General features: G+C 39.7%; 1 protein-coding gene across 1 annotated transcript in view; it reads right to left on the bottom strand.

The window, feature by feature from the left end:
* Positions 1-14,194, bottom strand: part of LOC103128953 (contactin-associated protein-like 3) — a 180,214-nt gene that overhangs the window by 124,537 nt on the left and 41,483 nt on the right. The window contains exon 3 of the mRNA XM_016184982.2: positions 13,442-13,635. Coding sequence (XP_016040468.2) covers positions 13,442-13,635 — 194 coding nt within the window. The remainder of the gene's footprint in view (positions 1-13,441; positions 13,636-14,194) is intronic.

Below are 14,194 nucleotides of genomic sequence, written 5' to 3' on the forward strand. Positions count from 1 at the left end.
AGACCCTTACCTCTATTTGCTAATCTATTTATTTTGGCCTTCTGCTCAGCTATTAAAGCTCTTAGTTCACTTATTGTGTAACTTTACTTTGCTGCTGTGTCTTCTGGCTCTGCTGTTGTGCTATTTTGCTGGGCTGCTGTGGCATTCATTTTGGCTAATGCTGCAATTAATTCACCCATTTTGGCACTTGGTTCTTTTTTTTTTTTTCTTCTGTTTTGACTCCTATTCCTTTTCCATAGGGGTTTTCTTCCATGGGTTTTAGCGCTTCAATGGCAAACATATGGACTACTTTTTCAGGTTCCACTTCAAAGTTTTTTATTGTATCAAGTTTCTTAGAGGTTTTATTCTTGATGAGCTGGTTCTGGTGGGCTGAATTTTCTCAGACTCCCCATTCTGTCTATTGGAAACACATTCCAAGTTACCCTGTGGTCTGAAGGGAGCGTTGACTAGTGGTGTCATGTGTGTGCCACACTGAGAAGAGATCACTTGGGGTACACACAAAGTGGTCCCTGGGGTGGTCAGTGTGCTTGAAGTTTTTTCAGTAAGACAGAGTGGGCCGCTGACCTGAGGAGGTTTCAGTGGTGTCCTTGGGATGGTCAGTGGCAGAGTCCTTTCCTAGATGGAGGGCCACCTGACTGTCACTGGGTGGGACACCTGATGTCTGGAAGGTGCACAGGGGGCTCAGTAGTTCCCCTCTATGCAGAAGGGGTGTAACCCTGTTGTCTCTGGGCCTGGTATGCAAAGTCTTGTGGTGCAAGAGGGGATTCAACTGGTGGGGCCCAGTGTGGGCCAACAGTGAGTTAGTGGTGTTCCTACTCTGGCTCTGTGTGACACACACCTGGAAGCTGGGATCCACACCAACAATAACACAGTAAAACATGGGGGCTTAGGAGTCGCTCTGGGTCCAGTGGATTCGCATGCAGGTGTTGGGATATGCACTCCCCAGAACACAGTAGAGCCTGGGAGGAAAGACCACTGTAGCACCCTTGAATGCATAGGCTATAACTGCAGTCAGCACTCACCCACCCTAACACAGTGAGGTCTGGGGAGAGAGCTACTGTGGCCACCCTGGATACCTAGGAGCTGGGGCCCACACTCAGCAACCTGACCAGTGGAGACTGGAGGGGAGAGGCCAGTCTGGTTAGCCTAGGCAAGCAAGCATGAGTTGGGGACTGCACTTGTCAGCGCAAACACAGTGAAATCAAGGAATTGGGGGTTGAACTCACCTAACCTAATACTGTGAACTCTGTGTGTGTTGGGGGGGGGGGGAAGCTGGTCTGCTTCCCCTAAGCACAATTGTGGGCCACTCACATTTATTGGAAACACGCTGAGTGCAGAAACTAATTAGATAGGAACAGTGCTTTCAGGGAAAAATATATAAGAACAGGCAACTTGGAGCACCAGAACTGGGTGGTGGAGGCATGGGATGGTAAAGAGAAATTTAACAGATGCTTTTTTTCTGGGAATTCAAGCAAATTTCAGTGGAAAAGGAAAATGTAGATTTGGGAATTTGTCAAATCCCAACAGTGGTTATGTGAAGAGGACATTTCAGGTGGAGTAACTCTCCACATAAAGGCCCTGAGGTTCTTCTAGCGTTTGCCCTTCTTCCGTAGCCAGTCAACAGCGTCAGGTTGAGCCTGATGTAAAGTTTCGAGACCTCCTTTGAATCTGGAGAGGTGGCAGTCGTTGACTATGTGGGTCATAGTCTGTCTGGAGCCGCAGGGGCAGTTCGGGTCTGGCTCCCCAGCAATGGAACATAGTGGCGCACCAGCCATGGCCTGTTCGATAGCGATTGAGGAGGGCCCAATCATAACGTGCTAGGTCAAAGCTGGGTTGACGCTTGCAGGGGTCTGTGATGAGGTGTTTGTTCTTTACCTCAGCTGACTGCCAACTCTGTTTCCAAGAGTCTGGAACAGAGAAGTTCAGTGTAGGCGTAGGGGACCAGATTGGGTGACGAGACGTCAAGCGTTGGACAGGGTGGGCGAAGATATCCACGTATCTTGGCAGGTCCGGTGGAGCGTAGACGTGGGAAATGAACTTAGATGATGCCGCATCCCGACGAATATCTGGCGAGGCGATGTTGCTAAGAACTGGCAGCCATGGAACCGGGGTGGAAGGGATGGTTCCAGAAATTATCCTCATGGAGGAATATAATTTGGAATCGACCAAGTGGACATGGGGGCTACGGAACCATCCTGGGGCACAGTATTCTGCAGAGGAATAGCATCATGCCAGAGATGATGATCGTAGTGTGGAAGCGCTCGCGCCCCATGAGGAGCTGGCCAGTCTTGCAATGATGTTATTCCTCGCGCCCACCTTTGCTGCAGTTTTTATGAGATGTTCGTGAAATGACAGGGTGCGATCGAGAGTAACACCAAGATAGACTGGCTGGGCTTCATGCCGGCCCTGAGGTGGAAAGGCAGAGCACATTACTGGGACAAACAAGATGCTGGATGGGATTCAGTTGAAATTCAGGTAATAAATGGTGAGAAAAGAGGAGTCTGGGGACCAGGTATGAGCCACACAGGAGTGTGGAGGGGCCCTGAGTTTCAACAGAAGGAGGTCATGGAACCAAGCGGGAGATGCTTATCAAGTCCCTTGGGCAGGGGACATACAAGAACCTACTCTATCGGAAGATGGTTCCCTAGGACCTGGAGGTGAAACGAGTGATTGGAATTGCTTCAGAACCCAGACTAGAGGCTCTAACATTACATGCTGTAGCTGAGAAGATGATTTACAATCAGGAATGACTTAAAAGAGAGCCACCTGATTTTGAGCTAGACCAGTGCTTAAAGGTACACCAGTTCAACAGTTCCAAGCATATACTACATAATTCTATAAAGTTATAACTATATTCATGATCCCTATACCATCTTCACTTTGGCTGATACTGTAATTAATTCATCCATTTTGGTATTTGGTTCTTTTTTTTTTTCTTCTACATTTTGAATCCCATTCATTTTCAATGGAGGTTTTCTTCCATGGGTTTTATCACTTCAATGGCAAACATGTGGACTAGTTTTCACTGATCTTTATTAATATGCTAATAGTTATAATGTCGATATTAATTAAACAGCTAGATTTTTAGCTCTGCACTATGTATTCTTACATTTGAGAACAACTCTTTTTTTTCTCCAACTGCTGTGACTATTCCTGCATGCAAACACTTCAAGATGAAATTGTGAAAGATCTCATTTTATTTCAGGGTTCATTTAGGATAAGTATACATCATTTCATTATCAAAACTAGTACTAGTTATATAGTGATAGGAATTAATTCAATTTCCTTTATGTCCCTTAGTGGTATTTTAAATATTTTTGGACAGTTTCTTGTTAATTTTATTGTTTGTGATTCTATTATAACTGAGATCCAGGTTTTCTACATTTTTAGCTAATTAGTTACAGGTGAAAAGAAAACTTAATTGATTTAGAGAATTGCTTTCATAAAAAAGCACATTGCTCTTATTTTACTTTTTATTGTTCCCAGAAAATATTCTTGCATTTTAAAGAGAAAATAATGAAAATCTGTCTTAATTTCAAATTATTATGTTCTTGCATTTCCTTCTCTAGCTAAATGTGCCTAATAATTAGGGAACACTTTGGTTAGACTGTTAGGAAGACCTAGAATATTCATCCTTTACAATTATGTGAAGTTTTTCTTAAGATTTTTCTTTAATTAATTAATTAGTTAATTAATTTTGCCTCCAGGGTTATTGCTGGGGCTTGGTGCCTACACTACAAATCCACTATTCCTGGCAGCCATTTTTTTCATTATGTTGTTGTTATTCTTGTTGTTTTATTGTTGGATAGGACAGAGAGAAATCAAGAGAGGAGGAGAAGCCAGAGAGGGGGAGAGAAAGATAGACACCTGCAGACCTGCTTCACCACTTGTGAAGCGACTCCCCTGCAGGTGGGGAGCTGGGGGCTCAAACTGGGATCCTTAATCCATTGTGCTTCATACTATATGTATTTAACCTGATATGCCAATGCCCAGCTCCCTAAAAGCTCTTTTTCTTAATAGAAATGCAAACTTCAGGAAGTCAGGCGGTAGGAAGTCGGGCAGTAGCCCAGCGGGTTTAGCGCACGTGGTACAGAGCCTAAGGCCCAGCTTAAGGATCCAGCTTTGAGCCCCAGGCTCCCCACCTGTTGGAGAGTCACTTCACAAGCAGTGAAGCAGGTCTGTAGGTGTCTTTCTCTCCCCCTCTGCCTTCCCCATCTCTCTCCATTTCTCTCTGTCCTATCCAACAACAATGACATCAAAAACAACAATAATAACTACAGCAATAAAAAACAAGGGCAACAAAAGGGAATAAATAAATTTAAAAAAAGAATGCTAACTTCAAAGTGATTCTAGGGCCATGGTAAGAAATAATGCTTTGAGATTTGCTATTTCCCCATATTCAAAATTCTACTTGACTATCATTGACCTCCCTATCCTCATGACACATGACAATCTAAATAAACCAAAACATTACTTTTGCAGAAATATGGAGTAGAGGGACCTGGTGGTAGCGCACCTGGTTGAGTGCACATATTACAATGCGCAAAGACCGGGGTTCAAGCCCACCCACTCCCCACCTGCAGGAGGAAAGCTTCGCTTAGTGGTGAAGCAGTGCTGCAAGTGTCTGTTGCTATCTGTCTCCTCTCTTCCTTTCAGTTTCTGGATGTCTTTATCAATAAATAAAGATATTAAAATAAAGTTTTTTACAATAAAAAAAAAAAACATGAAGTGGGTACAAAGGATACAAAACAAGCAGGCCAAAGTCTGATTCCAGAATTGATGTGAAATTGACATGAGATGAATATATACATCAAAAATGAAGAAATGAAAAATGAAAAGTCCCAGCAATACAGAAGATTAGGAGTGTCTAAGCAGTTTCATTGTAAAGTAAAGCTTTTCTGGTCGGAGGGACTGTAATTGACAAAGATGGAAGAAATAATTTAATGTTCAGTACAGAAAAGCAGGGAGCCCTGAAAGAAGCAATCATTATAGCATTCAAAGCCTCTGGGGAGCCATCTGCTACTGTACCATTACAATTCAGAAGGCCTATTCTATACACTTCTCTGCTTCAACCCTTTCAGATGCCCTGAGAATTTTCTACAGATTAAACCTAATTAAGAACAAATGAGACTTCTCTCCTACGTTCAACAGGACTTCATCCTGTACAACTTCATAGGGGAAGGAATGTTACACCTCTTATTACATTTACAAGTCTGCACAATCACAAGCCTCCCATCACACAGACAAGCCATTACATGGCTAGTGGAACTATCCTACCTAGCATATCAACCCATCTATTTTGAAGTGTATCTGAGAACAGTAACTTTGCCTTAACTCATTCCAGCAACCCTTTATTGAGAAATTGTAACAGATTTGGCCTTCTGGGCAGATCAATTTCTGACCTAATGACTCCCAGAGTCCAAGTGGGAGAGAAACAAAGAAAAAAAAAATCCAATTGCGGTTCATAATGGTAAGTGCAATCAACAAGGCTGTCCAGGGGACAAAGTCACTGATGCAGCGATCAATGTGTGATAAGGTGGATGGTTAGAAGAGAGTCAACCATGTCCCTGACAAGGTCAAGTACATAGAAATAATCAATAGAGAGCCACTGAAGTGCTACTCCCATTCCACTGAAAAAAATAATAATCTATCACACAGTCAAACTTGGAATCAGTGAGCTTGGAGATGGCAAATGCCTCAAACTACCAAAGACAGACCTTCTTTATAACTTCCTACATAATCTGTGAATTAGTTCTGTTGAGTCATCAATTTATTTTCAAAATATCTCTGAAAGAGGCCTCAAATAAAACAATATATTTGAGTGATTGAATTAACACAAACCTACTTCCAACAGAGCGTTCTAATTAGCAAATGTCTCTATCTTACACACACTCATTCTTTGATTCAAGGTTTTGTTTTGTTTTGGGTTGTGATTTGATACTACTTTGAAAGCATACATGGATCATATGATACTTTCATTAATAGTTAATAATCATGTAGTCATTTAAACACTGAATTAAATATTACTTATTACGTTTTAATTATGCAACATTTCAAATACTTCCCCCCCAACAACACTAGTGTACCTACAGCCTTAATTTAAGAAGGTGAATATTTTGTGTTATCTCTCTCTCTCTTTTTTCTCTTTTCCTTTTCTGCTTCCAGGGTCATTGCTGGGGCACTATGAATGCACTGCTCCTGGGAGTCATTTGTTCCACTCTATTGGATGGGACAGAGAGAAATTAAGAGGGGGAGGGAAGATAAAGAGATGGGGGGCTGGGCAATAGTGCAGCAGATTAAATGCACATGACATGAAGCGCAAAGACTTGCGAAATGATCCAGGTTCAAGCCCCAGGCTCCCTGCCTGTAGGGGAGGTCGCTTCACAGGCGGTGAAGCAAGTCTGCAGGTGTCTATCTTTTTCTCCTCCCCCTCCTCTCTCGATTTCTCTCTGTATTATCCAACAACAACAGCATCAATGGCAACAATAACATTAATGACAACAACAAGGGCAACAAAATGGGGGGAAAAATGGCCTCCAGGAGAAGTGGATTCATAGTGCAGGCACCGAGCCTCAGCAATAAACTTGGAGGCAAGAAAAAAAAAAAGAGGGAGAGAGAGAGAGAGAGAGAAAGATAAAACACCTGTAGGGCTGCTTCTCCACTCACGGAATCCCTGCAGGTGGGGAGCAGAGCAGGGGCTCTCACCCAGATCCTTGCATGGGTGCTTACATTTAACCAGTGCTCTTGACCAGATCTGCTCCCATGTCTCTTTCCTTGAATGTACTCTAGAATCTCCAGAATCTCCATCACACCCACCACACATTAAATATTTTCCTGTCATTTTGCATCTAAATAGTATCTGGATGCTTTGTTTTATTTGTTGTTGCTACCAAGGCTTGGTATCTGCATAACTTCACTGCTCCCAATGACCTTTTTTTTGTTTTCATTCTGATAGAAGAAAAGAAACCAAAAAAAAAAAAGGGGGGGAAGAAAAAAATAAAACACGCATGATAATTTATGCACTCTACCCAGAGCCCTGTTCTGTCCTTATCCTTTGAGTCATTTTGCCGCCCCTAGCTAACTATGAATTTGTATACTTTTTAAATATCTCATTAATAATAAAAAAAATAAAAATAAATATCTCATTAATTTGCCTCATCAATTAGTATACACTTCCTACCTGGTTTTCTAAGTTGGAAGTTATCCAAAGAATACAGTTGCAATGATCTGTCTTTCATATATTATTTTTACCTATAGACATAATGGTACATATTTCTTTTCAAGGTTAAAGAAATCCATTAAACAGAATTTTCATACTATAAGTTTTGTTTATTTCATATAATTTCTCTCACATGTTCCACACTAGTTTTGTTGTTGTTGTTTGTTTATTTTGTCTTTTTCACATCAAGACTCTATAGAAGGGGAAAAAAATCCAGTTAAGTTCTAGGTTGTTAGTGCCAACAAATAATAAGACCCATCTTTAAATTTTTTAAGTATGAAACCTTAAATTAGTGTTTTGATAAAATTCTTGTGGATAAAAATTAATACAGAGTATAGTGATTCAGGAAATATTCCTGTTTTCAAAGACAAGAATAACAGTAAGCACTTAGCTATTATTTATTGATGTCAATGAGTAAACATTCTAGACTTTGTTCCACTATTTTGATGACTTTCAAGGAAAAAAAAATGAGTATAACCTGTAATCAGAGTTGCCCTGGAGCAAGGTTACTAAGGTCCTGTCACAGAGAGGATCAAATCATCAACTATGAAAAAGGAGATATTTAGGTACTTTATAAGACTCTTGAAATTATCTTAAAATACAGGAAGGAAGCTGTGTTTAGAAGGAAGGAATACCAAATGCAAAGAAAAGAAAATGTGTCAGCACAGTATGATAGGCAGGATGATCCCGAAGATGTCTGTAACCTGTGTATATATTTCTTTGTTTACTTATTTTAATTTTTTGGTATTATCTTTATTTATTGGATAGAGACAGCCAGACATTGAGAGGGATGGGGGAAACAGAGAGGGAGAGAGACAGAGAGACACTTGCAGCCCTGCTTTACCACTTATGAAGCTTTCCCCCTGCAGATGGGAACTGGGGGCTTGAACCTGGGTCCTTGTGCACTCTAATGTGAGTGCTTAACCAAGTGCACACCACCTGGCCCCCTATATTACTTTGAATGACAAAAGGGACTTTGAAGATCTGATTTAAAGTTAGGAATACTACCCCTGAAACTCCCAGATTGATCCAGCCTAAACCAGCAAACTCTTAACAATTGAGAATTATCTCCAGTTGGAAGCAGTAGAAGAAAAGAGAGACATGGCAGGAAAAGGCATAGAAGGCAGAGAGAGTGAAAGTTGAGTGGGGTTTGATTCATAATTACTAGAGGTGATGCATTTGGGAAAACCTCCAGGAGCAAAGACAGGCCCCCCAGCTGATGACGCACATGGAATGGGTATCTTAATTTTATACTCACAAAGATGTGCTGTTGTCCATTCCCTGAGTGAACACACTCATGCAGGTCAGCCCATGCCCAGACCATTGGAGACAGGTGGCTGGCTCACTGTGTCTCACCTGTTTGTCTAAATAGCATAGTGTATGCTTAACACCTGGTTACCTTCCAGATTTCTGGTCCACGGTGGCTACTTAATTAATCCCAAGCAAGAACCATGGGTGGGAATTCCTGATGAGCCCCTCTGCCTGACAACATTTCACGAAGATGGTTATAACTCACTGCTGCAGAATTAAGCACACCCTATGTGACTCCTCAAGAAAGAACTCTGGGCAGACTGTACTTGGTATCCTTGGGGTTTCAACTCTTGGGTCCCTCTCTTTTGTTCATTTTACTCTGGATCTTTGTAAAATTAATACATGTTGGTTTTGTGAGTCCTCTCAGGGAATTGTCAAAATAGAGGAGGGTCACAGCATGAAGAAGACTTCTCCAGAATCTCCAGGGAAAAAACACAAAGCTGCAACAAGGTAAGGTGAGCAGAGGACCTGCCAGTTCCATCTGACTTCACATCTGTTAAAAGTATCAATAAGCTGCCATTCTGCAATAAGCCACTAAATGCATGATCACTTGTTCTAGCAGCAATAAGAAGCTAATTTTCAAGGGGAAAACAAATTTTCTTTATTAAAAAAATCATAATCAGTATGCCAATATTAAGTGAAAACCTATAAAAGCAAGATATTTTATGTATAATTATATCATACACTATAGTACAAATATTCAATAATTAGACTATACTATATAAAATGAGGTTAAATGTGACAAATAAATAATATATAAAAGAGAGTAAAGGAAATTCAAAGTGGGAATTCGAAAAGGCTTTGTGTAAGAAGTAGGAATTGTTTGTTTTATAAAATTAGTTAGGATATGAAAAAATTGGGTTAAAGCAACACCCAAATTCTTTTTTATTAGTATTTTTAAATGTTTATTTATTTATTTATCTATTTATAAGAGGGATAGAAGGAGAAAGAGAAAGAACTAGATAACAGTCTGGTACATGTGCTACCAGGGATCAAACTCAAAACCTCATGCTTGTGAGTCCAATACCTATCTGCTGGACCACACAACACCCAAATTCTTTCAAAGCAACAACAGCAAGATGAAGGATATTGATCAAGGGATAATGAAAGGAATACAAGTTGCTACTTTTTAAACATCTAACTAAATTCAAATTTCCATAAAAAATTCTGAATTGTTGTCCATACTTAATCTTTATTCTTCTACCTCCCTCAAAAAATGTCAAAGCTGGAGTTATTAATAAAACTAAACATAGGTCAAATAAGAGAAAAGACAATAAACTGAGTTTTCCTATAGTGTTTTTTCTTCTTTTTCCTTGCATAGTCACATAATGATATTACATGTCCAAGACACTGCTTTAAGTACTTATAAAATGCAAAATTAAATAATTTCATATTACCTTCACTAATAAAGAGTACATCTATCACAATGTTTTTTTTAAACTTATGTTCACTCAAGCTAATGTCTGTAGTTCCAACCTAAACAACCACCTCAAAGTGGGCAGAACCTCAGATAAGGTGTGTGGTTCACTTTAACAACAGTTGACTCTCTGTGAAAGGGATAGAGACACTCTTAACAAGATCCTTATACTTATCAACTAATGAAATTTACTGCTGTCGAAGTTAATTGTGAAGCTAATCAGAAAAGAAGATTAAGTCACTTTAGCTGGGGGTATGAGTGCTGAAGGTGCAAGGATGAAGTCCCTTTCTGAGAGAAGCACAGGACAGAAGAGAAGAGAAATACATTTCCACACTCGATCTTCTAGCACATCTGGGCTGAAAGGAGACAGAGGTGAGAAGGGCAGAGAATTAAGAAAAGCATTCTACAGCTGGTAAGCGCCACTCATTCTTTAGCCCCACGGGCATTTACTGACTTTCCACTCAGTGCCAGGCAGGATGAAGTGCCGAAGGTGTAGTGAAGGGTTTCTATCTACTTCAGCAAGCTAAATGAAAATGGAAGTCAGGACATACTAGACTTCACTGCATGACCATTGATAAGACAGAGGGGTCCACAGATATCTTCATCTGAATGGTTCAGAACTCCCATCATTGTTCTGAAGATCTTTTCCCCCAGTGCCTGCACTATAAATAGACTGGTAGATGTCAATGCTGACTCATCTAGCTTTTAAAAACATATAGATTTCCATTTCTCAATTATTTATTGTAGTGAGGAGGCAACAATATATAAAAGGGGGTAAAGCATGTGTTCACTGTTACATAATTTTAAAAGTCAACCAGGCAAGGACTGACTGCACTTAGGGAGACGCAGTCAGTGAACTCATTGCTCAGTGAGGCAGCACACACTGTCAAGGAACTACAGGGACAAATAGTAAGTCATGGCTAACACGCCTCCTTTTCCGAGTTGCCATTCTGAATTGCTTTGCCAAGGAAAGGGCGTATAATATACAATCGATGACATTCTCACAACAAAATCACTTGATGACACATTTCTTCGCATGTATCCCCATAATTAAGTGACACATGCCGGCGTGCCGTTTTGAATGAAAAGTTCTTTATGTAGGTAGACACGTTCATGAAGCTATAGCTATGATTCAGTCTCAGTTAATGCTACTCTTAGCCCTGGTGTGAACCTTGTGTTCTTATGATCAGCCTGTCAACGGCTATTTTGGATCATACACATGACAGCTGCTCATTAAGCTAGCCAGTCTTGAAAACATACACACCCATTTTGTTCTTCTTTCTAATAGTACACAAATAGTTCTTGATTCAATTCACATCAACATTTACTAAGAAACTAATACATTAGAGATTACAAAAAAATCAAATAGAATACAACCTATTAAATTATAATGAGAGACAATGTTCCAAGGAAATTCAAATGAGGGCCATTTGTTACCTGATGAATAGTATCAGCCTGCTGCCTGTAAGGCTTACAGATAAGCTGAAAAAAAAAAACAACTTTCTAGCATACACTCTCCTCCTTACCACATTAATTAAGAAAAAAAGAAGAAGGTGCACAAGCTTACTCAAAGTTAAATGAAAGCTAAACAGTATGTTTCTTATTGTGGTAAAATAAATATAGCATTTATTGCTTTAGCTACTGTTATATGTATGATTCTGCAGCATGAACATTCTCATGGTTGTATGACAGTCACCACTGTACATCTTTAGAACTTCCTTTTCTCCATCTAAAATATAGCCCTCACTCTCCACCGTCCCATCCCCCCAATCTCCGGCAATCATCTAAACTCAATTTTTAACAATAAGGAAACACTGATTGGGGCTGACCAATGACACGTATTACCGTGTACAAGGACCCCCTTCCCTTCTCAATATCTCTCATCTCAACAAATAAAAATAAGGAAGGGGAGTGGGGAGAAAGGAAAAACATGGCCCACAGGAACTATGGATTCTTCAAGCAGGCGCTGCGCCTCAGTGATAATCCTGGTGAGAATAAAGAGAAAGGGCTGGGGAGACAGCACAGTGTTCCTACAGAAGACTTTCATGCCTAATGCTAGTGGTCTCAGGTTCAATCCCCAATACCACCAGAAACCAGCTGAACAGTGTTCAATTTTCTCTGTATGTATGTATGTATCCTAATCTGTGTCTCTCATTAAAATAAAATAAACTTTAAAAAATTTAAAAGAAGAAAGAAATTAAGGAGGGAAGGAAGGGGAGTGCAAATAAGTATAAGGCTTTTACAACACTATTTTCTGAGTCTCTCATTCAAAATGGACTATGATTTAAAGATATGAAATATTACACATGTGCTATAATAATATATATTAAACATGTGACGAAAGATAGATAGATAGATAGATAGATATATAAACAGCCACCAGAGTAGGGTGGGTGCCTACATGATGAATCCACTTCTTCTGGTGGCCATGTTACCCCCATTCTTTTCCTTTTCCTTTCTTTTAAAAACAGAAACACAGAGAACTTGAAAGGGAATGGAGGACAGAGAAGGAGAGAGAAAGAGATATACCTGAAACACTGCTACACTGCTTGTGAAACTTTCCCCTGCATGGGGGTGTGGGGTTTGCACCTGTCAGCTATACTTTAATATTTGAAAAGTTAAAAAACAAAATTCACAGCTGGGCATTGGCACACCTGGCTGAGTGGATATGGTACAGGAAAACAAAATTTAATTCCCAAAGAAGAGTGGATATGCAGTCAGATGGAGAAGCAATGTCACTAATGCAAAATAATTTAAGATTGTTGTAACTCCAAAGAGCTATGGGATACCTTGCATAGTGTCCAAGTTCCTATGAAGGCAAGACTTGTGTCTCTCAACATAGCCTCCAGAGACACTCGCCATTACTTGTATTTTTAAATGTTTAGCTCTTCCCAAAATTTCACTTAGTCAAAAGACATAAAAGGATGGGTTTACTTCACTAAGTAATGACAAAGAAAAAACAAACTACTGTGTATTAAACAAAACAAAGTAGGTCATATGTGACTTATTCTTTAGACTTCCTGCTACTAAAAGGAATAATGGGGTGATACTTCTAATATTTCACTCCTTTTTTTCTATTTTATTTGGTAGGACAGAGAGAAATCGAGAGGAGAGGGAAAGAAAGAGGGGGGTAGAGAAAGATAGTCATTTGTAGACCTGAATAACTGCTTGTAAAGCATCCTAGCTGCACATGGTGACCAGGGACTCAAACCCAGATCCTTGTGCATAGTACTATGTGCTCTTAACTGGGTACACCACTGCCCAGCCCTATATATTTCACTCAATAAAAGTGTTTGACTTCTACTTATTTCATAAATGATGCATGGGTAGAATATTTTAAAGTTCCACATGATTTTTTGAATTACTTGAAAATATTTTTTAAATAATTTACAAGTCTCATTCTGCATTCCAGTGGATATATTTTATTATTAAATCAGTAGTAGCTGACTTAATTTACACAATGACAGACCAAGTTTTTGAATACAGAAACATACCCAGATGCTTTCTTCTCTTCGATATTGCTTCCAATTCCTCCCACTGTCACTGAACATCAGGAGGTATCTGGTCACCCAGTCAGAACTCCCATATCCTCCCTGGGTGGCCACAGCTGTGACCTCCATTCTGTCTCCAAGATCAATCTGCAGCCATTGGTATTTGTCTGACACATGGGGAGTCCAACCACCAGCTCCTTATTGTGCAAATAGAAACAAGAAAATGATATAGAAAGACATATTTAAAATACACATTACCCTGTAAGAATGTGAACACAAATAACATTTGCAAAGACTTATGGTTTCAAAATTCTGGAATATAAGAACCCTCATAAGTAGACACACAGGTCCTTACACCCACATACTAAGACCACAGGTTAGTGTAATGGGTAAAGTCTACACTAATTGCATTAATTTTTAACTCAGAAGTCCTGATTCTCTGGCAGTTTATCATATACACACTCAAAACATAAGTCATGTTATAATGCGATATTATTTCAATAACAAAATTACTTAAAAATTTTCCCACTTAACGAGCTCTGGTAAGAATGTCTTACACTTTAGACTTTTATTATCTCTCATTGGTAGCTGTTATTAATAATCAAAATGCTTTTACTTAAGCAATTAGAACAATCCCAAAAAGAAAGTATATGTCAGGAGAGGAGATGTAATTATGGAAAACTGAGAGGAAAGTGTACCTGGGGCTTGGACCTTGTAATATGGAGGTATCACCACAGCGTGGAGCCCATCTGTTTC

Source organism: Erinaceus europaeus, chromosome 10 (assembly GCF_950295315.1).
Source record: "Erinaceus europaeus chromosome 10, mEriEur2.1, whole genome shotgun sequence".
In the NCBI taxonomy this organism is placed as follows: Eukaryota; Metazoa; Chordata; class Mammalia; order Eulipotyphla; family Erinaceidae; genus Erinaceus; species Erinaceus europaeus.